At 43.4% G+C, this 27,236-nt stretch overlaps 1 protein-coding gene and 1 non-coding gene across 4 annotated transcripts in view; one reads left to right on the top strand and one right to left on the bottom strand.

Annotated features, from left to right (window-relative positions):
- Positions 1-27,236, top strand: part of CLDN10 (claudin 10) — a 106,922-nt gene that overhangs the window by 75,894 nt on the left and 3,792 nt on the right. For 2 of the 3 annotated variants that reach the window (XM_021695961.1, XM_021695960.1), the window contains exons 2-3: positions 15,273-15,434; positions 15,523-15,604. In XM_021695961.1, coding sequence (XP_021551636.1) covers positions 15,273-15,434; positions 15,523-15,604 — 244 coding nt within the window. Of the gene's footprint in view, positions 1-7,874; positions 8,101-15,272; positions 15,435-15,522; positions 15,605-27,236 lie in introns of those variants that run through there. The other variant, XM_021695959.1, reaches the window with a different exon arrangement.
- LOC123324397 lies at positions 1,670-1,777 on the bottom strand. Its single transcript, XR_006539777.1, has one exon. It is a non-coding gene; the product is annotated as a U6 spliceosomal RNA (small nuclear RNA).

The following is a 27,236-nucleotide window of genomic DNA, read 5'->3' as shown; positions in this document are numbered from 1 at the left end:
CCCAAAAGTCATCTTCTCAGGGAGGCCTCCTCTGGCCATGTAACTAAAATTTAAGAGCCAACCTCCCCTCAACACACACTTGGTAGAACCCCCCCACACCCACTGGCTTAATTTCTTTCTCCTTAGCACATATCGTCTGACAAACTAACCATTTCTCTTACCTTACCCTTGCCTCCTCCAGTGGAATGTCAGCTATACTTGGGTGGAGATTTTGTCCATTTCGTTCACCATATGTACAACGTGGGAAAGGATGCCTGGAGCGTAATAGCCCCCCAATAAGTGCATTTTGAATTGTTTCAGTGAATGAGTAATGCTGTGCTTAACGTGAAAGCAAAAAACTGAACCATGTGAGCTGTTTGAGCATCTCATGGCAACGAATCCTCAGCTCTTACACTGGCTTCCCCAAGCTCTTCGAATCCCCATATGTCAAACTGACGGCCTGGCTGTAGCTTTTTCAGGCCGTTATTCCCGTAACAATTGTTCGTTCCTCCCAGGTTTCAGTGATGTTCAGCAGTATCTGACTGCCTCTGCTTTCTCAATCATTCCTCAAATGCACCTCCCACAAGGTCTGTGGCAGCTGGGGATGCCCTCCAGGATATGGGAGAGGAAATGGAACACAAAGATCAATGGGCAAGAAAACTTGCATTTTGGGCACATCTAGCAAATAAAACATAATGTTTGGTGATGAGGCGATTCTGGTTACAAGTTTGTTTTCCCAAACTTGGACTATCAGCTCTAAAAGAAAAAAATAAAGAGGAAATTGATAGTGCGGACATGACACGAAGGCTTAATTCCGTCATTGTTTTCCACCTTTTCCTCATCTCCCCAAACATGAACTATTGCTTTTTAGATACATTAATTCTCCAATGCTATATATCTATATATCTGAGAGAAAGAGAGGGCTAAAGCAACCCAGGGAGGCAGAAATCAGTCAATGGTCCTGCCTCTCTCCTCATTCCACACATACATATAAGCTCATCTGAAAAGTCCTCTTCATCACCTCCTAGTCTTAATTACTTTCACTCCCAGTCAATGTTTTTTTTTTAAAGATTTTATTTATTTATTTGACAGAGAGAGACACAGTGAGAGAGGGAACACAAGCAGGGGGAGTGGGAGAGGGAGAAGCAGGCTTCCCGCGGAGAAGGGAGCCTGATGTGGGGCTCGATCCCAGGATCCTGGGATCATGACCTGAGCTGAAGGCAGACGCTTAACGACTGAGCCACCCAGGCGCCCCCCCAATCAATGTTTTAAAGAGAAAGCATCTGAGGCTCCTGGATGGCTCAGTCAGTTGAGCGTCTGACTCTTGATTTCAGCTCAGGTCATGATCTCTGGGTTGTGGGGTTGAGCCCCACGTTATGGGGGCTTTACGCTCAGCAAGAAGTCTGCTTGAGATTCTTACCCTCTGCCCTTCCCCCCACTTGCATGCATATTTATTTCTCTCTGAAATAAATAAATCTTTGAAAAAAATAAAGAGAAAACATCTTCCTTTGTTACTACATGTCACTCTTCTTTCCCTTTTCCATGTCTCTACTCCTCTGATACATACACATCTGCTTCCCTGATATCTCAGTGCAATATTCCAAACTTCTCTCTTCCCACACCCCTGTTTTTCTCTCATAATCAGATAAGAGGAGGTAATGTCTGGAACTTTTTTTTTAAGGTTTTTTTTTTTAATATGGAACGCTTCAAGAATTTGTGTGTCATCCTTACGCAGGGGCCAGTGCTAATCTTCTCTGTATCCTTCCAGTTTTAGTATCGGTGCTGCTGAAGTGAGCACTTAGGTTTTATTTAAGCAATCTCTACACCCAACATGGGGCTTGAACTTATGACCCTGAGATCAAGAGCCGCATGCTCTTCCGACTGAGCCAGCCAGCCGTCTCTGGAACGTTTCAGTATTTGTATTTTTTTATCTTTAAAAACATATCTTTAAATGCCCTCAGAATTGGAATGACTAGGATATCACTTAAATATAATAAGAACGTGAACTTTGGAGATGAAGAAATTTGGGTTTTAAAGTAATAATAATTATATAGTCAGATGGAATAAGTATTGTGAGGATATGAAAAAACAAGATCCATCCCGCCCTGCTGTGGGCATGTCCGTGGGATATAGCTTTTCCAGAAACAACTCAGAAGTACATAGTGAAAAAGGAAAAGCAAAAAACTTTGCGTTTTACATCTGAATGGGACCGTTTTCCTTTGTTTTATTGTAGCGCACTCTTCTTTAGCTAATATGGGTCAAAACTTCATCAGAAAACAAAATAAGCGTAAGAGAGACAGTCCATAGCAAGGTAAATACCATACACCACAGAAGACCCCCAATTCAGGATAGTAAGGGAAAAGGGTGGGTGCTCATTAAATTCTAACTGGCTGAGAGCATAGTATAGGACTCAAAGCATGGAAAAGACAGAAGTAACAGCGTACTCTAATGACCCTTTTGTAATGTGTGTATGTGTACGTACATATGTGTACAGACATTTGCACGTACATTTCTTCATCTACACACAAACACAAATGCATTTTTTTTTTTAAGGTTTTACTTATTTGCGAGAGAGAGAATGAGAGACAGAGAGCATGAGAGGGAGGAGGGTCAGAGGGAGAAGCAGACTCCCCGCTGAGCAGGGAGCCGGATGAGGCTCGATCCCAGGACCCTGGGATCAGGACCTGAGCCAAAGGCAGACACTTCAACGACTGAGCCACCCAGGCGTCCCCCATTGAAACATTCTGATACAGTACAGCCTCAGAGGATACCAAGTGCCAAAATAAAAACACTGTTTCCTCATAATTTGCAGAAAAATTATATATATATACATATATACACACAAGCAGATGATTAATGATGCAATGATGAGCATGAGTGTTCATTCCCATAATACTCCTATCACTCTGTAGCTTTCACGCTAAGGAGATTATAAATATCATAGAATTAGTGTAGAGCATTAAGATAAACAGAGTCTTAGGGAAAATGGAAGGAAAAACAACACAGATATGCTATTTTACTCTCTTAGTATCGGCATTAATGTCTTCTCTAACATGGTGTAACATTATTTGGCTCCTGGGTAGTTGTTTTTTTAGTTAATACTATATCAGGACTTCAGTTTCTTCCCACCTGATTAGCAGCACCCACCTCACTGGAATCTAGGAAGGAGCTAATGTATACTGAAACCAAATTTGATGCCTAGAAAATCCTTGAGTTGTTAAGAGACACACCTGTGTTGTTTGGCAGGTGAGTTGAATCTCAAGAATTTCTGCAAATCTCCCATTTAGTCGGCTAAGCTGGTTTCACTCCTATTGAACAACCCTGTGGGGGGGGGTCCTCTATTTTTTCTTAATAACCATAATAATGCCAAAGAAATAACTTCTAATGCTAATCTCAGTGGTTTAGGTCTCAAAAGTGGAAAGGTTCAGAATATATTTCAGGACGTTAGCTGTCTCCATGTCAGATTTATTAATTTATAGATAAATTAGCATTTTCATTTTGGAAAAAATCTACAGTTTTTTTGTAAAGACCAGATTATTGTTAATTAAGATGTTACTCTGAATAGTTTGGAGAAGTAACTTTCTAGCTGTATTCACCTTATATTCAAATTAAGGATAGATTGTCACGAATAATTAAATAAAATTTCAGTGAACTGAATCCTAAAGAAAATAAGGAAACATTTATCAGTGGAAAGGTACTCTGTAAATGGGTTTGCAGATTAACTGCAAAGGTTATTTGGGACTCTATAATCTTAAAGTGAAACAGGCCATTTATTTAGAGATTTTTAAAAATCTCTATTCAGCCTGTTTTCATTTTCTAGATATTCTTATGTTGAATTACGTTGTTGTCTGTACTATACTCAGGTTTCTTCTGACTAAACAGGTTTTGAAATGCTTACGACAGAAGACATTTTAAAATAAATGCTTGACTCATCACATAATATTCTTTAGGTACTAAAGGAAGTTAACATTTTCATCTTTTGGTCAGGCATTTGTGGGCTCTAAAACAGAACTTTTTGGCAATTATGCCGTAGGTGCCAGGGAAGAAAAAGAAAAGAGTTTAGGTTGTCCAACCTCATACAACGGACAAAGGATAAAAGTAAAAGAAATGAATCAAATCCACAGGCGTGACGACCCTAGTCTGTTTCAGTGGGCAAAGGAGCTAATAGTGCTGTCATCCAGGTCTTAATTTATGGATCCCTTAAGGTATTTTCAACCCCTTTGAAGTTGAAATTGTGGGCTATAGTCTCTACAGTAAAAGAATATTTCTTTTTTCGAAGTTTTCAACCAAGAGATTAATATTCTTTCTCTCTATAATGCACACCATCTGCTTTACTCAATTAACAATTTATATGCATATATATGCATCTCAACCAGTCAGAGCTGTGGTTCCCAGCCTGATTATACATTAGAAGCTTTGGAAAACTCACTCCCAGAGCTACCCCTAGAGATTCTGGGCTTAAATGGTCTGGTGATGCAGCAGAGAGAGAGAAAGTCTTTCTTGGAGTTCTAAGTTGGAATTCCGAATTTATTTCCTCTGGAAACTATGTTGCAATGGTGATCTGGGTTTATGGATTTTTTTTTTAAAGTTTTATTTATTTATTTTAGAGAGAGACAGAGAGAGTGAGCCCACATGAGCAAGGGGAGGGGCAGAGGGAGAGAGAGAATCCACAAGCAGACTCTCCGCTGAGCATGAAGCCTGCTCAGGGGCTCGATCCCAGGACCCTGGGATCATGACCTGAGTGGAAATCAAGAGTCAGCCACTCAACTGACTGAGCCACCCAGGCACCCCTGGGTTTATGGATTTTTTTTTAAGTACAATAGGGAAAGCTATATAATCTGTTAGATAAACATTCAGGGGCTGGTCTAAAACACCAAACCATTCTTCATAGTTCTTTCTTTAAAACAAACAATGAGCTTTTGCTTCCAAACAATGAAATTTATAACCAACCTATTGAAAAATTAGAAACTGCTTGAGTCTTCAGAGTCACAATACTATACTTTTCTGTGTGTCAAAAGTGACTCAGGGTTTTGTCTGGGGGGAAAAAAAAAGAATCAATGAATTTAGTGAGTACCTACCAGGAGGAAGACACAAAGAGACTCTCAAACAAGGCTCGAAATAAAGTACAAAACCAAAATTTGTGCAATTTTGAATTTTAGGAAACTCCATAGGGAATGTCCTGGTTCATGACTTTTTGTGTTTTCTGAATAGTAAACTGGGTTAGAAATAGGCATATCAGTCAGAAAAGAATACGGCAGAGAAATAATAGTGGAAATACGCTGGAGGGCAAGAAACGAGATGATAAAAGCTTGTTAAAAAGGCACATCATACAAAAGAATAGTGGACACTTTGTAGTTAATAGTCAAAGGTGATCAATTTGAATGGCAGCAAAGATGAGAAAGATGAGGGGTGCCAGGTGCTTCCCAAACTGTTTTTAAGCTTGACACACCAGGACAAGGTGGGACCCAGAGCAGTATAGAGATGGAACCATGGCTGCTTCCCACCCATATGCACACCATCTTCACCCTATTCCCATTCCTACGAAGCATGACATGACCATGCACACACAACACAGTTCCCTGAGCTGTTGCATGGCTCAAGAGTAGGACTTGCCCTGTGTTGTTTCAGCACAGATGACAGCATTTGGGTGGAAGAAAAAGAGACAGGTTTGGGGCGCCTGGGTGGCCCAGGCAGTGAAGCATCTGCCTTCCACTTGGGTCATGATCCTGGGGTCCTTGGATCGAGCACTGCATCAGGCTCCCTGCTCAGCAGGGGTCTGCTTCTCCCTCTCCCTCTGTGCTCTGTCTCTCAAGTAAATAAATAAAATCTTAAAAAAAAAGAAAAAAGAAAAAGATAGGTTTGTGTTCATTATACAGAAAAACTTTCTAAAAGGCTGTCAACACAATACAAAACCAAACCAGAACACATGCACTGAACCTCATGGGCCTGAAGTTTTAGCATGAACCGAATCTCAAGAATCTCAAGAAAGGGGCGTGCCTGGGTGGCTCGGTCGTTAAGCGTCTGCCTTCGGCTCAGGTCATGATCCCAGGACTCTGGGATCGAGCCCCGCATCGGGCTCCATGCTCAGCTGGAAGCCTCCCTCTCCCTCTGCCCCTGCTTGTGTTCCCTCTCTCACTGTCTCTCTGTCAAATAAATAAACAAAAATAAAATCTTAAAAAAAAAAAATCTCAAGAAATAGAATAATTGGGCTGAGTGTGGAGTGTGTCCTAATGGTCTCGAATGGTCCTTCCAAATGTAAATTTTGATGATTCTATAGTCCAACCTCCTCTTTTCTTCACAGACATCTAATCACTTCTAATTTCATTCCGCACCCATTGGTTAAAACAAAAAGTGACAAGAGCACACTTACCGTGATGAGCACTGAGCAATGTATAGAATTGTTGAATTCTATATTGTACACCTGCAACTAATATTAACACTATATGTTAATTACACTGGAATTAAAATAAAAAAATATAGATATTAGAAAAAAGTGACAAAGAGGAATTGAGAAACTCTTCACAATGAGTGAAAATGTGAAACACAGGGGTAGCAACTAGCTTTAGTGTAGAGGACTGATTTATAGGTCTTAGATCTTTGGTTACTTTTGGCAAGAAGTGAATCCTGAAAGCTCATACCAAGAACTGCAAGAACTTTAAATGGACAAATAATAACCCCACAGTAAAGCCAGTGTCTTTGTTCTGTCATTTATGCCCAGATTTGTGACCTCAGAAACTGAAAGGACACCTTGATCTTTCTGTTTAACTCGAGACAGCAATGAAGAAATGAATGAGTTTATTCTTCATTTAGGTGCAAAAGGTGGTAGTCCTAAAACAAAGTAAAACAAGATACGGAACAGTTTCCACTGTGATAGAGCCATCAGCTGATAGAATAGACTCACAGAACTGGGAGCCTGACAGGACCGTACAGGCAAAGTGTCTTAAATGCACGTCCTACCCTTAGCGCATTAGCACAAGCAGGCCAGCTTTGTGGCTGGAACATTCAGGATGGAAATTGCAGCGAAGGCTCCGATGGAGCTTGTGCTCTGCATATGCTGATGTCTTGAGTTTAGGCCTCTGCCACACACCTCTTTACAATGACTCTGCATATCATGGGGCCAAAAAGAACTGCAGGATTTTAGGGCAAGGCCGATTTCAAGCCCAGAACTGCAGTCATCCCTCCGTGACAGGCTGAACAGGGTCACGCAAATGAGCGGAGCATGAAAACCTTTAGAGTTCAGGCCGTGTCCTTTCGGAGCTCACAAAAGGCTTTTTCTTTTTAAAGATTTTATTTATTTATTTGACGCAGAGAGAGAGAACACAAGCAGTGGGAGCGGGAGAGAGAGAAGCAGGCTCCCCGCTGAGCAGGAAGCCCAATTCGGGGCTGGATCCCAGGACCCTGGGATCATGATCTGAGCCGAAGGCAGATGCTTAGCAACTGAGCCACCCAGGCGCCGCACAAAAGGCTTTTTCTGCTCTGCTTTTACACTCTAGAAGCCAAGCTATTTGCCAGGGGTAGGGCTAGGGAGGTGGAGGGGTGACGGTGGGGGTGGGACGCAGCAGATTGTCCACATCCTGCTGCCAGTCTGTCCAACAGGATAGCAGCTTTCCACGGTCCCAGCCCTGAGACACGGGGGCTGGGGCGAGGGGTGCGCAGGCCACATTCCCCCCGACCGCAGGCGCCGGGCCAGCTGGTTGGAGAGAACCCGGGCAGCGAGCCTAAGAGCTCCGCGCCAGCCCTCTCGGCCGGGGAGGGAGCGTTCTGGCTTCGGGCCCGTGCGCGCCCCCTACCGCCGGTCCGCGGACGGGGCGGGACGGGACGGGGCGGGGCGGGGAGCGCGGGGGGGCGTGGCGCCGAGTGGAAGCGAGAGCGCGAGCGCGAGCGCGGCTGCAGCCGGCGGCATGGCGAGCACGGCCTCGGAGATCATCGCCTTCATGGTTTCCATCTCCGGCTGGGTGCTGGTGTCCTCCACGCTGCCCACCGACTACTGGAAGGTGTCCACCATCGACGGCACGGTCATCACCACCGCCACCTATTGGGCCAACCTGTGGAAGACGTGCGTTACCGACTCCACGGGCGTCTCCAACTGCAAGGACTTCCCCTCCATGCTGGCGCTGGACGGTCTGCATCCCCTCGGCCCCTGCCCCCGGCCCTCGCTCCTACCCGGCCAGGCGGGGTGCCCTCTTGGCCCCGTGATCCCCCCCCCCGGCGGGACTCCCGGGCCGGACCCCTCCGAGCCTGAGGGAGCCACGGAGAGCCCCCATGCCCGTCGTCGCCGTGCCCTGACGCGTGTCCCTCGGGGGCGCCTGCCTGAGCGCGGCACCCTGGGGCGGGAGAGGGGGACATACCTGGGTGGGGTGGGCGACTCAGGCGTCGGTGGGGGGGCGGAGGGAAGCACCTTTGCAGTCCTGAGAGTCGAGGACATGGTTGCGGGATCCCCATCTCTCGGGGACTGTTAGGCCACGGAGTCACGCTTGTCTCCTTGACCCAGCACTCCCCGAACGAGCTGGATCCTGATTAAAGTGGTATCATCGGCTTGTCAAAGCCGAATTTGCTTGTCCTCAACTCCATTTAAGCATTTTGTTAGTTTTAAAAATAGGCAAGGGAAAAAGTAACATATTGCAGGGAGTGTCATCCCAATCCCACCTCCCCCCACCCCCCACTCAAGGGAAAAAAACAACAACCCCACGCTTCAACGAATGTGTCCTCCTGGGCTTTAATGCTTCCTCCAAGTTTTATGCAAATAAATAGCCCTTGCCTATGCTGCAGTGGGTAGAGAATCCAGCTAGCAAGAATCTTGTGCCAGGGACTGCCAAGGTCTGTGTCCCTGCCCTCATCTCCTCTCCGGGTCTCCTGTTGTTCTTTTGTAGATTGCTTTCTGCTTTGTTCTTTTTAGTTGGGTTCTATATTGAATTGCATTAGAGCGACAGGTGGATGGTCACATAGAAAACTGGCTCTGTGTTAGTTTCAAGAGAACAGTAGATGTCAACCCGGTTACAATGACTGCTTAAATTCTAGGCTCATTTCTTCCAGGATTTTACAGCACATGACTAAATAGATGCCGCGGTAATGTTAAGGATACTCGTTTGCATTATCTCTACAGTTTTGAGGTGTTTTCTTTCCTTTTTAAAAAATTTTTTATTATTCCACTGCCCGTTTTTATTTGCATAGCTGATTCAATAAAAGACAAGAATTAATTCCCTTAAGATGGTCCTTGCCATGAAAAGCAAACTGTTGCTCAATGTGGTATTTGATAGAACTTCCATATAAACAGGAATATGTGCCTGGTTTTAGATGGGTGACACCCAGGTCTTCGTCCTGTTGTGTAAAAGAAGTAGCTGGGACACTGTTGATCCCTTAGAATTACTGTTGAATTTCCTGTGCTCTGTAGTGCACACATTCAGGTAGATGCTCTGAACAGGCAGGCTCTTGTTTGTGTGGTTTACATTCAGGAATTTGGATTGATGATTACTGCCCTAAGTGCATTCTTCTGCTGTTAACTGTATTGTTACCTGAGATAGTATGCCAGATGCGTCTGCTTCCTTCTGTAAGACAGCTGGGGGACGAGAGAGAGGAGTGAGAAATAAATGCTCCGTGAAGAGTGATGGGGTGCAGAATGGCGAAGTTGTCACATTATGTATCCAAGGTGAGAGTGAAGTTGGCAGGGAGACTTGGGGGCAGGTCAGGTAGTGAGGAGGGAGGGGGGCATAGCCCTCAATTATGAGGCTTTGGAGAGAGTTGATGGAGAAAAGAAAGGAGTGACATTTGTGTACAACCCAACTTGCAAAACGACCTTTCATGTGTGCTCATATGTCTAGAAAATGACTTTAGGGGCACCTGGGTGGCTCAGTCGTTAAGCGTCTGCCTTCGGCTCAGGTCATGATCTCAGGGTCCTGGGATCGAGCCCCGCATCGGGCTCTCTGCTCGGTGGGAAGCCTGCTTCTCCCTCTCCCCCTCCCTCTGCTTGTGTTCCCTCTCTCGCTGTGTCTCTGTCAAATAAATAAAATCTTTAAAAAAAAAAAAAAGAAAAAGAAAATGACTTTAAAAAACACAAATGACTTCATATTCCGTATTGTTCTACAATGTTCTAAAATTAAAAACATATCTTTCCAAGCCAAGACATACAGAAGTAACTCTTTTTAACGACTGCATAGTATTCGTAGGTCTGGACAAACTGGTTTGTTGAAAACCACTTTCTCATTGTTGGACAATGGACCCTTTCCAGCATTTCGTTGTTGTTAGTGCTGTATGGAAAATCCTCATATTCATCTTTTTGTGCACATGAGTATTTCTGTGAAGTAGATACTGAGAAATGGTACTGTCAGGGCAGTAGATGATACATTTTAATGTTCAGTTTATACTGCCAAATTACAGTCCGCCAACAGCATATGAGAATGTCCGTTTGTCTGCATTCTCACCACTAAGTTTTTCATCCAGCATCATGGGTGACATAGTATCATGTTATCATTTTCATTGGTATTTCCCTAGTTTTTACCAGTGATTTTTACCATCTTATCATGTATTTATTGACCACTTTCTTTCTCTTTCAGACATTGCCTGTCTATATCTTATGCCCACAGTCTGTTGTTTCCTCTTAATATAAATGATTTTTAAGATTTTATTTTTAAGTAATCTGTACACCCAGTGTGGGATTCAAACATACAACCCCAAGGTCAAGAGTCGCAGGCTCCACCGACTGAGCCAGCCAGGCACCGCTAAGTGATCATTTTTTAAGTTTATTTCTCTATCCATGCAATCTCTACACCCAGCGTGGGGATCAAACTCACAACTCCCGAGATCAAGAGTCTTCTGACTCTGAGCCAGCCTAGTGCCCATAAATGATTTGTCTTTTTTTAAAATTCTGGATGTCAATCCTTGATTTGTTACATATGTTGCAATCTCAGCCCGTTGCTTGTCTTTAAATTTAGGATGCCTTTTCTTATACAAAACTTTGAAATGTGTACTGTGATCAGATTTATCAGTTTCTTCCTGCTGCGTCTGCCTTCTGTGGCTTAAGAAGGCATTGCCTGTCCCAAAGTGATAAGCCTTACTTTTCTGTGTCTCTCAGAATAACATTCTGGGGGGCTTAATCACACAGCTTTGTTTTCACGTGGAGAGGAGTTGATGCCCCCTCCTGTAAGCTGACCTTCCCAGAGCAGGCCTCTCTGTCGGCTCGCTGCTGTGTTCCCCAGGGCAGGGGCCTCCGTGGGATGCTGGTTCTGCAGTCAGTGCAGCCAGCATCACATTGCACATTGGACTTCCTGACACCTCGCTGAAGTGGCAGAGAAGGCTGCATTACTGTAGGCCCCGGTGACCACAGGCCTGAGCAAGCCAGTCCTCCCCTTAAGCCAGGCAGAAGCTCTAGACTGAAAAGAGAATGCAAGAAGGAAGTGAGAAGGCTCACAGCTCTCTCTAGTCTTAGGTGGCAGGAGCTTCTTGGATGCAGATGATGGAGACATTTTTCCGAATTTTCTACATGAGGTCAAAGCTCTGATTCCTTATCCTCAGGGTGTTATCATCATAACCCCCACTTCCCTATAAGGAAAATGAGGCCGAGGAAAGCTAAATGTGTAGATTTAATTTTATGTTAAGACGCCAACTCCAAGTTCTGCTTAGAATCCATCTTAGTATGATAGAAGGGAAGCTTTGGTGAGTTTCTTACCACTCACCAGACAATGTTTCTATGGTTCGTCCTTTGAAGGAGGTGCTTTCTCCCTGTTTTACAGATGAGAACACTGAGGCTCAAGAGAGAGAAGGTCATGTAATCAGGACACACAGAAGGTAAATAAGTAGAAGATCCAGAGCTGAGCCTCAGAGTTCATGCCTTCCTCCCGTTCCACTCCTCTTTCAGAGGATTTGCAAAAAGTACACAAAGCTACCTGCATAAGAAAAGCACATTGTTTTTTCTCCCCTTTATCCAGCAACTCGCTCTGGCTGCTACTAGGGAGTTGTCTCCACCAAGTGGGTGTTTTCATTTTTGCTCCTTTGAAATGTAAAATAAGGCACACACCATTTGGAAATCACTTAACTTTTAAGGGACACCTTGAAGGTTTCCTCCAACGGAATTCATTAATTTAAAGTCCCTGTATTTTACTAATTGAAAATTTGAACAAGCTAGTGAGTTCTGTTTATCTCCAGCTCCTATTCCTTTCAAAGCACTGCGTGAACTTCATCTGAGAATCATTTTCAGCCAGGTTGTTTTTAGTATATGCCATCTATTTTTGTTAGTGGGAATGTTTGCCGTTTCTTCCAAGAGAGTTAACTATAAATTATATGGCAGAGAACTTCTAAGTAAATATGTTCATGCCTCAGCACTTTAATGTGTTAATTAGCTATTAAAGGTGTCAGTAAATTAGACCTGTCAAAAATAATGGCCTCCTTGACTAGGTTTTTACTGCCACTTCACTCCATGGTGTTACTTACAAGTTTTGCCCTCTGGGACTGTTAAACAGCAAGGTTGTAGAGGTCTGCCTTGCAAAAGATAAACTCTTGAGTTTGTTGGAAGTCACCTAAGGCCTGCATCTGTGGGTGTTTTAAGGACTGGTAGCCCCAAATTTACACAACCCGGGCTTCCCAACACCCGGATTCCGTCTACAGCCGACAGCCAGGGGGTGCTTTATCCTGCGGAGAACCCCAATCCCTGCTCTTTGCTCCCTGTTTCAGAAAATGTAGCCAGTGATTGTGCTGGTCAGGTGCCTTTGTGCATGCAGTGAGTTAGCGGGTTACCCCTGCTGTTGGAGGCTGGAGGGTTCTGGTTGGTACTGAGGAAGGACCTGAGCACTTCAGACACAGTATTTCTCCTCTCCTGCTTGTTCCAGGAGACCAGTCCTGCTGCAGGCCTGAGGGCTGAGACAGGAGAACAGAGTGAGAACCTCAGAAAGAAGTATTATGAGTAAACGGTTGAATAAAGTTTAAAGACTACTGGTATTTTCATATTAAGTCATATTAGGGATTGAATGCCCCAGCCTGAGATTCTTACCACCATTTACATCTGGGAAAACACATTCCGTGTTCTAAATGATCAGATTGTAGGATTTAGCCTTTTGCCAGGCTCCTGCTTTTTCTGTTCATCAAGCCTGTGTGATTCCTAAAGTAAATGCTGAAGTTTTCTAGGATAATTTTTGTATGCATATATTATAGAGGCTACCTCTCACACACGCTGTTTTGTCTGCTTGGTGACTGCAGTGAGTCAGCTAACATACCTCAAAACCAGAGATTACAATAAATCTCTGAAAAAAATGAAACCGCACAGTCCCAGGAGCTCTGGTGGTAAATGATGAGCCAGTTGTGGTTATCTTGATAGATGTTCTTTAATCTTACTGAGGGACTAACGTTAACAGCCTTCCTGTCTGTCTGTGCTTCTGCCTGCCCCCTGGGGTCTGGCTGGGGGACTGAGGGTTGAAATTTTTTAAAAAACCTGGGTCAGGGGTGCCTGGGTGGCTCAGTCGTTAAGCGTCTGCCTTCGGCTCAGGTCATGATCCCGGGGTCCTGGGATCGAGCCCCGCATCGGGCTCCCTGCTTGGTGGGAAGCCTGCTTCTCCCTCTCCCACTCCCCCTGCTTGTGTTCCCTCTCTCGCTGTGTCTCTCTCTGTCAAATAAATAAATAAAATCTTTAAAAATAAATAAATAAATACAAATTAAAAACCTGGGTCAGTCTTTGGCAGCAGAGACCCAGATAGCCCTGCAGCATGATTATTGCTACCAAAATAAGCCTCCTTTATCCTGTTGTACTAATAATAAATTTGTTTTGCTGTTTTTAATAGCCTTACAACCAGTAGAACTGCTTTGTCTCTGGAAGTAGTTCACATTATAAAATAGATCATTGTCTTTGCTGTCTACATTCGTGGAGGCCTAGATTTGTTGCAATTAAACAGAGCATCTTCTGTGTACTCTTCAGACTGGATCCTAGCAATAGGATTGAAACTTAAAATTTCATTTCAAAGGAACATGGGCTGGAGGCGACCTGTCAGCATTATTTCTTGAATTTATAATTACTGTAGTCTTAGAATTATTATTTACTGTAGACTTTGCCAGAACACTAACAGTAAATGACTTGCTGAATTTATGAGTTTTTTCAAATAAGAAAATTTAGTTCCGTACGTAAGCCTGATGTACACACATGTTCATTTACTCAACAAATGTTTACTTAAGCCTGGTATATGTCATCACTATTTCAGATTGAAATATGGCACTGTTTCAGGCTGAAATGAAAATGACATGTGCTTAAAATTTACGGGTTTAAATTCTATTGCTTTAGAATTTGTTAGAGTCTGGACAAAAGCCACGTCGAAGTTTACCCCCACCTTGGCTCTGCAAATAAGAATAGGTGGTTAGGAAAATGGGTGGGGTCAGAAGATGATCAGACAACCCAATCAAACGAGGTTTTCGGGGGCTTGGAAAGCATCCATTTAAATGTACACGGTTAATTTCATAACGATGGAATATTCCTTTAGAAAACAACCCTGCTTGGGGCGCCTGGGTGGCTCAGTCGTTAAGCGTCTGCCTTCGGCTCAGGTCACGATCCCAGGGTCCTGGGATCGAGCCCCGCATTGGGCTCCCTGCTCGGCGGGAAGCCTGCTTCTCCCTCTCCCACTCCCCCTGCTTGTGTTCCTGCTCTCACTGTCTCTCTCTGTCAAATATATAAATAAAATCTTTAAAAAAAAAAAAGAAAAGAAAACAACCCTGCTTTTCTAAACCCAGTTTTCCTCTGTGTGCCCTGAAAATAATAAAATGTCATTAAAATACTTCCAGGTTTAGACTCATCATGGTTTGTCATGGGATTCCAGTCGGTCTCATTTATAAGCTTTCACTAATATCGGAATGCCGTGCTGCCCAATTATAAATTTCATAATGTCAAAACCATTAAAACATCCCTTTAGAAGGTCCAGTGTGCAAAGGAGTAGGAGGGTTGAGATAGTGGCAGACGATGTTTCTTATGGAGAAGGATTTTGTAGTCAGAACTGGGTGGAATCCGTTTCAGTCTCTTACTGACTCATCTCTGGTGTAGCCTAGAACTTCTGCTTCTTCCATGACCTTACCCGTGAATGTGGGAATACCAGTGCTCGAGGGATCTGTCCTGAGGATTATGCACACGCCGATCTTAGAAGTGTGTGACATAGAACAGACAGGCAGTCCATATAGAGGAATTTGCTTCCCTTGCTTGCTTGTCTTACGATGATGGTTATTTTTTCAGAAAACAGGAGCAATCATTCAGAAGGACAGTAGAAAATGGGGATTTCTCCCTGGATAGCCACGTGTTTTCTGTTAATGTAGATGACCTATTCTAATTGCAGGTTATATCCAGGCATGTAGAGGACTTATGATTGCTGCTGTCAGTCTGGGCTTTTTTGGTTCCATATTTGCCCTGTTTGGAATGAAGTGTACCAAAGTCGGAGGCTCAGATAAAGCCAAAGCTAAAATTGCTTGTTTGGCTGGGATTGTATTCATACTGTCAGGTAAATAGTAACTTTCTCCCAAACAAGGTACTTCACGATGTTAATGAAAGGACACTAACCACGATACTCTCCTTCTGATACTTTGTAGGGTTGTGCTCAATGACCGGTTGTTCCCTGTATGCAAACAAAATCACAACGGAATTCTTTGATCCTCTCTATGTTGAGCAGAAGTAAGTACTCTTCTCAATCTGTCTGTTTCTAGCTTACAGGAAATGTATGCAGATTAATCTTCCAAAATAAGATACATAAATTCCTTACATGGCGCACGAAAGTGAGACACTTTGATCAATAGTATTTGATGACATCATTTCAAGAGTAAACATATTCTGTGCTGCGTTGGCAAAGGATGCATTTAGTTACTACATTGGTGTCACGTAGCGTCTTGTCTCTAAAAAGCTCAAGGCACAGGATTTAAAATTCTAAACTTCGTCCACTGGACATCATTCAGTTCGGATCAAGTAGAGGAAAAGTGGAAGAGAGGTGTGAGCGGGGTAGGAAAGAATGATGATGTGTGATAACAGGAAATGAAGGGCTGGCCTTGGCTGATGTCCACCCAGATTGATATTTGTCAGCTGCTGGTATGTGGGCCAGAGTCCATCATGGTTTCAAACACTGACATGGGAACTGCGACCTTGCTCCCGAAGATTAGAGATCCGTTAACGACATCTTAATGAAGTATCATTTTTTTCATTTTTCGTTAGCCTTTGAAATTAGCTCCTTGACAAGCTCCACCTGATAAACCTTTATTTAAAAAAAAAACAACCAGGGGCGCCTGGGTGGCTCAGTCGGTTAAGCGGCTGCCTTCGGCTTGGGTCATGATCCCAGGGTCCTGGGATCGAGCCCCACGTCAGGCTCCCTGCTCGTTGGAGAGCCTGCTTCTTCCTCTTCCTCTCCCTGCTGTTCTGCCTACTTGTGCTCTCTCTCTATCAAATAAATAAAAAATCCTTAAAAAAACAAAAAACAAAAAACAAAAAAACAACTGTACATGATGCAGGGTTTTTAAAAAATGCTCTGTAACGGCACAGACACCCCCCAGATGTGACCAATCTGGGTTGCAGGAGAACGGCTCAGCGTTTACAGGTCAGTTTGTTGGAGGTGTTTGTTTCCTTAACTATGGGCCATTGGTTTTTACACTTTCCCTAGGCTTATTTCTTTGCCTTGGGAAAACCCCAGGGATACCAAATTAGAAATAATAATGTATGCAGTATTTTGTCTTCCACGACAATATACCCACGTACTTCCGTAGAAAGCCACATCTGTATGCATGTGGATAGTTAGCAGCCGGGCTGGTGATGCTCTTTCAGTCTTCAGGTCAAGTGTTACAGAACTTTTAAAAAAAAATTACTAAAATTGCTGGTTAGGTGTGCATTCCTTTCTTTTCTGGTGGATTTAAGAATCTTCAGGGAATTGATTTTTTAGTTCTGTCTTTAGTGTCTTTTATTCATAAATATTGGATGCTTATATAATGAAATATAATGAAAATAGTAGCTAATACATGTCGAGCCCCTACCATGTACCAAGCAGAGCATGGCAAATATTCTTCTTCTATTTTATTTTATTCTTTTTTTTTTTTTTTAAAGATTTTATTTATTTATTTGAGAGAGAGACTGAGAGAGAGAGCATGAGAGGGGGGAGGGTCAGGAGGGTCAGAGGGAGAAGCAAACTCCCTGCCGAGCAGGGAGCCCGGCGCGGGACTCGATCCAGGGACTCCAGGATCATGACCTGAGCCGAAGGCAGTCGCTTAACCAACGGAGCCACCCAGGCGCCCATATTTTATTTTATTCTTGCAACAGCCTGATAAAGTAGGTTCTCTTGGTACGACCTTTTTGAAAAGGAATGTGTGCAGTTAATGTGTGCAAGGGAACCTCGACTAAACCAGTATCGTCTGATTGGACTGGGAGCCAAACCAGGCATGCTTGCTCTATGACGCATGATTTACAATACTAGATTTCATAATTTTTGTGATTGTATGCTATATATATTTTTCATCGCGGGAGTTTCTTTTGTATGTTTTTAAAAACTATTTTAAATTTTATTAAATGGGAAACAAAAATAACTGTTTTAGACCCCAGTATAATTTTTACTCCCCTGCCTATGTTGGAAAAATGTGTTCTGATTTATAAATTTTCTCTTAACTAATGTTTGATGATGAGATTTGCACACATGTACATGACACTGGACATTGAGATGAAGACTGAGACCGTGCTCCTGAAGATAGGAAGCATGTTAATGATATTTAAATGAAATATAATTTTCCTTAAATGACATATTTTTATTTCGGATCCTAAATATACAACAAAACTGTATTTCTCATGGTTTATTTTATTCAAGACATTGCTCACTTTTATGGATTATCTGTTATACACTGCTGTCTTTATTTTCCTGACAATTATTAAGGATATCTTTGTCAGAATCTTAAAAAAAAATCATTTTTGTTTTTCCTCAAAAGGTCAAGGCTAACTCATATATGCCCCATAACTTAAGCCTGTCCTTTGTGTGATTTTTTTTTTTTTTCCACTGCTTACTATATGCTCAGTCATCTAATTCAGTTTGGTGCATTGGAATTTCTGATTTTCTTTTAGATTTTGGTTAAACTTAGTTCAGTGATTATGGACTCTGAGAGGTTTTCCTCATTTCCGTATTGTTGGTGCAACATCGAACTATCCCATTCCCCCTAATGACCTGTCGGCATTCCTCTCTCGCCCTATGCATGTTCTGTCTACAAGCTCATCTGTAAAATCAAGATAATAATGGCACTCTGCTCGTAGAGTTAATATGGGAATTTGGAGAGTGTGTATGTGTGTGTATATGTATATATATGCTTAGAACTGATTAGAGGGAGCCTGGGTGGCTCAGTTCGTTGAGCGACTGCCTTCGGCTCAGGTCATGATCCTGGAGTCCCTGGATCGAGTCCCGCATCGGGCTCCCTGCTCGGCAGGGAGTCTGCTTCTCCCTTTGACCCTCCTCCCTCTCATGTGCTCTCTCTCATTCTCTCTCTCTCAAATAAATAAATAAAATCTTTAAAAACAAAAAAAAAAAAACAAAAAAAAACTGATTAGAAAAGAGGAAACACTGTGTTCCCTATTACTGTATTGTGTTAGCTATTATTAAGATTCCTTTTTAAATTGTGTGTAGTAGTTAAGACGTGGCTTATCTTTATAGATGTTTTTATTAACTCCTTTCTGAAGTGACTTAAAAATATAACACCTGCAATTTGGCAATTTACCTTATGTAATTAAAAACCCAAGAGCGAGGCGCTTTTTGAAAAACAACAGGGCTTATAAATCGGTGGTATTTACAAATAACAGGCCCTTCACACAACACACTGAGAGGAAATACAAACTTCATTAATTAAACTGCTGCATATTGAGAACACCTTGCAATAAGAGCTCACTCACATCTGCATCCCCGGCAGTGCCTTACACAAAGGCATACAGTCCATTTGGATGAAGGAATTATCAAGGCCTGAGAGTTGTAAATGTGATCAGCTTCTAATTACCCATCATGGTAGAAAAGAGGCATGAAAGGGGCAGGTGACCTCTTCAGGAATTCACAGGCTTCCTTGAACAAACGCACTTCTCTAAAAGCCAGCAAATCAACTCACTTGGATTCATCTTTTATCAACAGCTTTAGTAGCGGACAGAGAGCTGAAAATTAGAAAGATTAAGAAGCTAGAAATTGGGGGCGCCTGGGCGGCTCAGTCGGTGAAGTGTCTGCCTTCAGCTCAGGTCGCGACCCCGGGTTCCTGGGATCGAGCCGCTTGTCGGGCTCCCTGCTCAGCAGAGAGCCTGCTTCTCCCCCTCCCTCTGCCTGCCACTCCCCCTGCACGTGCTCTCCCTCTCTGTCAAATAAATAAATAAATAAATAAAAATCTTTACTGAAAAAAAAAAGAGCTAGAAACTGGCTATCCGCACAAAATGAACGAATTCATAGCTCTTAAAGTAGAATCTTTAAAGCAAGATTTTGATTTGGCCTCAGCAGGCGTTTGCTAGAATTTAGTCTCTCGTGCCGGTCACTTGGTTTGTGCATGAACTTAGGGATGTGTTGGAGAATCAAGGCTAAACACAGGGCAGCCCTCGGTGGGCTGGGATTTGGAGGGTACAGCTGCAGGAAGGTTCTAACTTTCTTTGGTGAGAGTAAGCTCCTTGAGGTCAGAAAACATGTATTCCCTCACTGTCTAGCCCTGTGCCTGGTAAGTGAAATTCGTAATCTGTAGAGTTGGTCCTTGCAGGATTAGCAGGAAAGCTTTCTGTTGTCTCAGCCCACGGTGGAGAGGAGAGAGGAGAGAAAGAAGGCACACTCACTTGTCTCTTCCCATCTTTATCCCATTCCCCTCTTCCTAAAAGCAGCTAACACCAAGTGACCTCTCTCCCTGCAGCCCTGGAAGGCATGACTGAGGCACAGGTAGGTGCGTGTGCGTTTGGCCTTTTGGAAGGCAGTGAAGACAGCTGCTTGCCATGGGCTCTAGCTGACATCTAGAGCAAATCGTAGCTGCCCCATACCCGAGCCCTAGAATGCACTGGAAAACAGTCTGGGCTCAGAACCTGGTTTTGTTGTTGTTGTTGCTGTTTTGTTTTTCTTAAGATTCTGTGCTATATTAATTGAATCTTCTCTGTGGATTTCGGGGACATTCCTATGTAGGGCCCCACCTTGGTGGCCTAAGTTAGACACACGACTAAGCTCATCAACAAAGTTCCTACTCCATTCCTACTATGTGCAGAGAACTCAGTAGGCACTTTACTGATGAGAGAAAACAAGGGGCTTCTAGTGTAGCTGGAGCAAAGATCGAGGCCATAGCCATGTAAACAGCATCCCACTGTCTGCTCAGTGGCTCTGTATTCTGAAACCCTTCCTCTCCCTCCACCGATTTGGGAAGTTCTTTCTCCCAGGCTGCTGTCACTTGACACAGTTGCAGTTCTTTCAAGAGTTACATCTGCCTGTGGTCATGTTCTGCCATTTCCCCATTTTTTTTCGCTTTTGTTTTGCTTCTTTGCTTTCATGCAAGTTGTGATTATGTTTCATGACTGCAGGATGGGCTCCTGCAAAGCTTTGGAAACGATTTCCCAACTCTTCCCTTTGGGCTGTTCAAACCAACTTCATCCTTTTTATTAAAATAAAACCTCCCAAATCCAAAAAAAAAGTCTACCTTCCTGCAACCTTATGGTAACTGGTACCCCCTAGCATAATTCATCCAACCAGGGAGATGAAATTTAACTCAGGTATTCCCACCACCACTTGGTTGTCCAAACCACAAGCTTCCTAAAGGTCTTGATTTGTTTTCTTAAATAAACTGTTCCAAGCAAGAATTTATTGACACAAAGAAACTTCTTTCCAAATCCGTGCAAGGTTGGAGCATTGAACCAATTGCCCTAATTGAGGAAACAGGGCGTTGTAATCTTAGATTTATTCTCTTTTAGTATAGAGATTTATTGTTAATATTTTGGCTCAGACATTCTCACATTTGGGCCTTATCCTCCAGGCTTTTCTGTTATTCTCAGAGTATTTAAAAACCAGAGACGTATTTATCTCTAGCACTCATTCCTGACATATGTTTAGTTTCTGCTCTAGGATTTAAGCTTTTCTCGGGTAAAGTCTTTTCACCATTGTGGCTATTTAGTAGTTAGAAATACATGGCTGTCTATTCTCTGATAAATTCTCTCCTCCTTGTTATCTGTCCAGTTCAACAAACAATGGATAATTCAAGGAGTACCTTTCTAAACTACACATTTTCCTGGGTGAAGTTCAAAGGAATATCGATCTCACTACGTGACCTTGCCATGATTTTTGACTTCTCTCTTTTGTCCTTATTATAATTTAATGAATTATGGATGTTTGTTTATTTAAGCTTACTCCACTCAGAAGGTTATTTGGAGAGTGAGTTAATGTTGGTAAACAGCTCACAGATTCTTGGATAAGGGGTTCCATGGACGTGCCAGATATTAAGAACAAAACAATTCAGCAGTTAAATATTAAGAAGGGCTATTCTGAGCCTTCACTGTGTTCAGTAGTGGCCCAGGCCACGTCATAGCACCACAATGGCTCTGATGCTTTTGTTAGGCTAGCGTGACTTCAAAATACGCATGGAAACCAAGTGTCTGGTACCTGTGTTTTGTTTTGACTGACCGGCACATGAAGTCGCAATTCCTACCAGTCTGCCATGCTTTCTGGTGACTCTGCTTCACCCCCGCCCCCCTCCAGGCCCCCTCTCCCTCTCCCTCTCTTTCTCACATGCTGGCTAACTCCTGTTTATCCTGCAGGATGTGCGTTCTGGGGAAGGTGCCCCCCTGCGTGCTCCTGTTTGTTGCACGCACTTGCTGCGCCCTCTCCCAGGCCTGACCAGGAGCATCTCCAAGCAGAGACCACAGCTTGCTCATTTTGGAATCTCTTGTGCCTAGCCTACGCTCCAGGACATTTGCAGCAGGGATGGTCCATCAGCAGTTGTGTATGACTGTCTGTCTGTATCTCTCCTGGAGGGGAAGGACTGAGTACACTTGTGGAAAAGACTGATAACCCCAGCTCCGCCACTTACTTGTTGTGTGACCTTGAAGAAGGTCCTTATCTTTTCTGGGTCCTGTGTTCCTCATCTATAATGTGGGGATAATAAATAAATATTCAGTGATTTAGAACCGTGCATCAGCACATAGTGAGGACTCAGTAAATGTTAACTATGACTTTTAAGGATAATGACCCTTACGCAGAGTACCTCAGTGTTGCAATTCATTACCTTAACGTAGTATATTGAGGTTAGCCATAGAGAGATGGAGCTTGAAATGTTGGAGACATTGAAATGATAACCGTGGTAAGACGCTTGGCTCTCAGATGGAAGGCAGGTTTGAAAGGGACCTAGCATGGAACCATTTAAAAGCAATAAGGCTTGAGTAATTCCTTCTTTCTTTCTCATCACCTCGGTCATAGCGGTGAGTGAGAGACATGCAGCTGCTTGAAGCTGTCAAATGTATGGACACTGTAGAGACCCTTCTCATATACCTCTCCCCCAATGCCTGGTTGATTCTAAAATGCTTTCAGGAAGCCTGTGGAGGCTCCCGAATAAAATGTGGGATACACGTTTAATAGGCCAAGGCTTTTTTGCTACAAGTTCACCTGTATATTTTTGTCTCAACACAAACAAATACGCACACCTACCTGTGCACACACGGATTCTTGACCTGCGCTCAGCCACGGGCCGTGTGCTCAGGGGGTGCAAGGCAGTGTTGATTGTTTTAGGAATTTCCTGTCTGGAAGCACAGCCCCCTCCGCGGTGTCCGCTCTGCAGACTTCGCGGTTTGTGTGCAGACCTGCTACTGCGTCAGCTTCGAGCATTAGGACTCAGCACATCCTTTCTCACCTGAAATCAAAGAAAGCCCAGTAAACCCCCCAGTTGTCCATATGAGTGGAACTCAGTGGCATGGACATTGCCAAACAACAGATTTGGGGGGGGTTGTTTTTTGATTTTTAAAGATTTCATTTATTTGTTTGTCAGAGAGAGAGAGAGAGAGCACAAACAGGGAGAGCGGCAGGCAGGGGGAGAAGCAGGCTCTCCGCTGAGCAAGAGCCCAATGCGGGACTTGATCCCAGGACCCCGGGATCGTGACCTGAGCCGAAGGTCAGGTTGGTGCCCCAACGGATTTGTTTTTGAATTGATCTATGAAACTTTGGGGACAGGAGATACTTCTTTTAGATTGTAAGTTACCTTGGCTAATGTGGGATACACGTTTAATTTATTAAGTTACACTGTGGATTTTTTTTTTTTTTTAATTTCCCTGAATACTTGGCAAGAATTGGACTTCCGTAAAGATACTCATGGTGCACTTTACAGGCCATTGGAGAGGGATGGCGGCAGATAGGCTAAGAGGTAGGCTTTAGAGTTAGATCTCTGTTCGGCCCCTGGGCTCATCCTTGCTCCTCTGGGATCTTTAGGGAGATGCAGTTTGTCTGTCTGGATAAGAGCTCTAGTTCCTCCTGCTTCTCCATATTAAGAGGATCAAAGAATATAACATATATTCACCATAGCAGCATGTGACAAGTCACCAATAAGTGTTACCTGTTATTAATATATGCCGTTTGTAGGATTCTGAATGACCTTGTTGATAAGTCATAACACACAGAAAGATCATGCACGCATGTCTGTTTTAATCTGGCCACAGAAGCGCAATTTAGAATTGGCACCAACAAAAAATCAGTCTTCATTTTGCGTTTCCTGAATGTGAGAATTCTCCATGAGGTTTCCGTGTGTACTTGAGTGGATGCTTCTTATTTAAGTTACCCCATCCTACTCTAGCCACCACTTGGGAGGCGCCTGCTACTACTTTAAAGTAAGCCTCCTGGGAAGCCCTGGGTGAGGAATCCCGTGGCATCTTGCAGGCGGTGGGAGAGAACTATTCACTGAAGGGTTTGTGGGGGGGGAAACCAGACTGGGAGCAAGGCGGGGAGGCGCACAGGCCCAGGCAGGCACTCCACAGCCCAGCCCAGTAGCTGGGCCCCCAGAGGAAGAGTGTGGAATAATGGGGGGGGGGTGGATGTGTGTTTGTGGATCACACCTGGAGAATACTTCTTTAATATAAAATCTATTCATGCACTTATATAGACCTTGGATTATATAGCCTGTGAGTTGAAGAAAGTTTACTGTAGGTAGTCATCTTTAAAAGAATGGCATGCCAATGGAATTCAGTTTTAAAATGTTTCCATTGATAATATATGGTATACTTTCTAAACTTTAAACTTTTTTTTTTTTAAACATACTCTTTTTTTTTTTTTTTTAAGATTTTATTTATTTATTTGACAGAGAGAGAGACAGCGAGAGAGGGAATACAAGCAGGGGGAGTGGGAGAGGGAGAAGCAGGCTTCCCGCCGAGCAGGGAGCCCGATGTGGGGCTCGATCCCAGGACCCCGGGATCATGACCTGAACCCCGGGATCATGACCTGAGCCGAAGGCAGACGCTCAACAACTGAGCCACCCAGGCACCCCTCTAAACTTTAAACTTGATGAAAGAGAGAGTTGTTCTCAGGTAACTGGAATATTTATCTTGGCTGCTAGCACTCTTGGTGAAAATGAGGAGTAGGACAACATGTTTAAAGAAACACTGTCTTAGGCGTCAAAGGCCTGGCCCCTAGCTCCGTGACCTTCAGCAAGGTCACTTCACTCCTCTGGGGGGCTTAGAGGAGGAGACTTTTTTTTTTTCATTTGCTACCCAGTTTTGTTTTATTTTTAGAGCCGTTGCGTTTTCTTTTTTTTCCAGTCCTCCATGCCCTGGTTTTCATTACTACACTCACCTCTTTTTGTGCCGGGTGAGAAGACAGCCTGAGGGGAATTCAGAAGAAATTCCATACCCTGGAGCTTGTGAGCCCCTGAGAAGTCAGTGAGCCGGGGAGAGAGAGAAAACGCCCTTCTCTCTGACACGACAACTAAAGAAGTACATTGCATGGATTGTATTTTCTCAGATTGACAAAAACTTTTATTTAGCTGAAGTATACATAAAGGAAAGAAAGAGTGGTGGTGAAGAGCTTGAGGTTTGGAATCACAGTTCTGGGCTTAAATCCTGGTTTTACTCTTTACTGAGCTGAGGCATGGGGCACATGGTTTAATTTCTCTGAGCTTCAGATTCCTCATTTGTAAAATGGGATAGCAATACCTATCTCTCGGGATTATAATGAAGATCGAACGTAATTATGCAAAAAAAGAAACGGCGCGCGCACGTGCAGGCACACACACACACACACACACACACACACACACACACCCTAGTATAGTGAGCTGATGGTAATAGTTGCCCCTGTTGTGGGCATTTACTTGAACCACATCTCTGTGGATCTGGGAGAACAGATAGTGTTTACTGGGCAGAAATGTGCTTGCTTAGTATCTGCTGATCCCCGCTAGACTCTGAGATCCTTGAGAGCATAGCTGTGTCTCTCTCGTCCACCTTGAGCACAATGCTTGGCATGTCGTTTCTGGGGTGGTGACCCGGGTAGGCCACATAAGCTCCCCGTGGATGGCAAATAAGTCACGACAGGGGTTTGGATGCAAGGAAGACAAAAGAGGAGGTGCAAATGAGAGGTATTCTCCAATCCATGCCTTCGGATTACCGTGAAGGTTACAGGGCTGAAATAGGAGTCTAAGTGTGAGATGATCAGAATTAAGGCCTCCTGGTGTGGTACTAGTTCTCTAGGGCCCTAGGCACAGCCAGGTGGGTGAGAATAATTTCACCCAGTAGTGCAGAGGACATTTGAATGCGTTGGATCTTTATGGTTCTTTTTGGGGGAACTTTTAAGCAATTAATCTGTGTTTTCATTTCTCTGATTAGAAGTAAAATTTTCGCCAATTTACTAAATTTACATTCAATGACATAAATGAATTGAAGTCAGGCAGCTTTTGATTAGTGCTATCAACTGAGCGGATTATTTGAGGTACTCTAGAAACAATGTTTTGATCCATGAAACAAAGTTCTGTCCTCACCCTGACAATCACAGATCTGTCTGGTGCTAAGCAGATTTATAGCTTTTCAGAATAATGGAAACCCATCGGTGATCATAACAGGTCAGTAAAGAGGGCATGCTCTGAGTGGGGAAGGTTGTCTGGTGCCAGGAGATATTGTTAACGAAAGGAAGACCTGCAACAGAACATCTGAAATTTGGTGATGTTCTGAGGTGTTGAAGTCAGCTTCTTAGCATTACCAAAAAAATGAAGAACGATTACCAAAAAAATGAAGCAGAGACTAAGCTTCCCAGTGAGTGTCAAAGGAGGCATGCTTTGGAACAAATTTGAGTGGATTATAATGCTCTCTCTCAATCCCGTCTTTCACTAATACTAACCAGTTTTTGCCAGATCACGCACACTGATAGGTGTGAATTCGAGTCCCTGCTGAGTAAGTCAGCTCTACGTGTCTTTCCACAGAATGAAGAAGGAAAGTCTCTGCAAAAGAAAGAACCAAGTCACAAAAGCCAGCTTCTTAAAAATTACTGGTGTAGACATGGAGTCTCTTGAAGACTTCAGCTCTAAGTTGACATTATTTATTGTTTGTCTCTGACAGAATTCACAAGGAACTCAAATGGAAATGATATTTTTCTTGGAATAGAGTCTATATTTACTGACTTAAAGAAAAATGAGGGCACTTGGGTGGTTCAGATGGTTAAGCATCTGCCTTCAGCTCAGGTCATGATCCCAGGGTCCTGGGATCCAGCCCCACATCGGGCTCCCTGCTTAGCGGGAACCCTGCTTCTCCCTTTCCCTCTGCCTCTCTCCCTGTTCATGATCTCTTTCTCTCTCTGTATCTCTGTGTCTCAAATGAATAAATAAATATCTTTAAAAAATAAAATAAAAAAGAAAAATGAAAATATATTTAAAAATAGGAATACACAAACCAGTTTTTAACATAAGATAAACCCATGATTCTTCAGGAAGTTTCCAGATGCGCTTAAATGAATATAAAGACACACGTCCCAACATTTGGCCTGCCTGAGTAATTTATCCTCTGGTTTGTGACAACACCATATACATGTCTGCATGCTCCTTTGAGTGAATTCACGGTGCCGAGCAGCAGTTTATGATTCCTATCACTGTCACCCTTGATTGACCACTATTAATAATTAGAAGCTTATTTTTAATCAACCGTAGTATCCAGCACTGGAATCCTATTTTAGAAAGCTAAATATTTTTTAAGAAAAACCTCCGACTGTTGCTTCAGGGGGTATTTACACGAAGAGTAATACTAAGGCATAGTTTTAGGAATGAAGACAACCTGAACCTAGGAGGACAAAAATAGAGAAAAACAGGAAGTGTCACTAAACAGTAATCCCACGATAATGTCC

The sequence above is a fragment of the Neomonachus schauinslandi genome, chromosome 3, assembly GCF_002201575.2.
Source record: "Neomonachus schauinslandi chromosome 3, ASM220157v2, whole genome shotgun sequence".
Taxonomy (NCBI): Eukaryota; Metazoa; Chordata; class Mammalia; order Carnivora; family Phocidae; genus Neomonachus; species Neomonachus schauinslandi.
The sequence above is the reverse complement of the archived record's forward strand: the minus strand, read 5'-3'. Positions and strand labels throughout refer to the sequence as shown.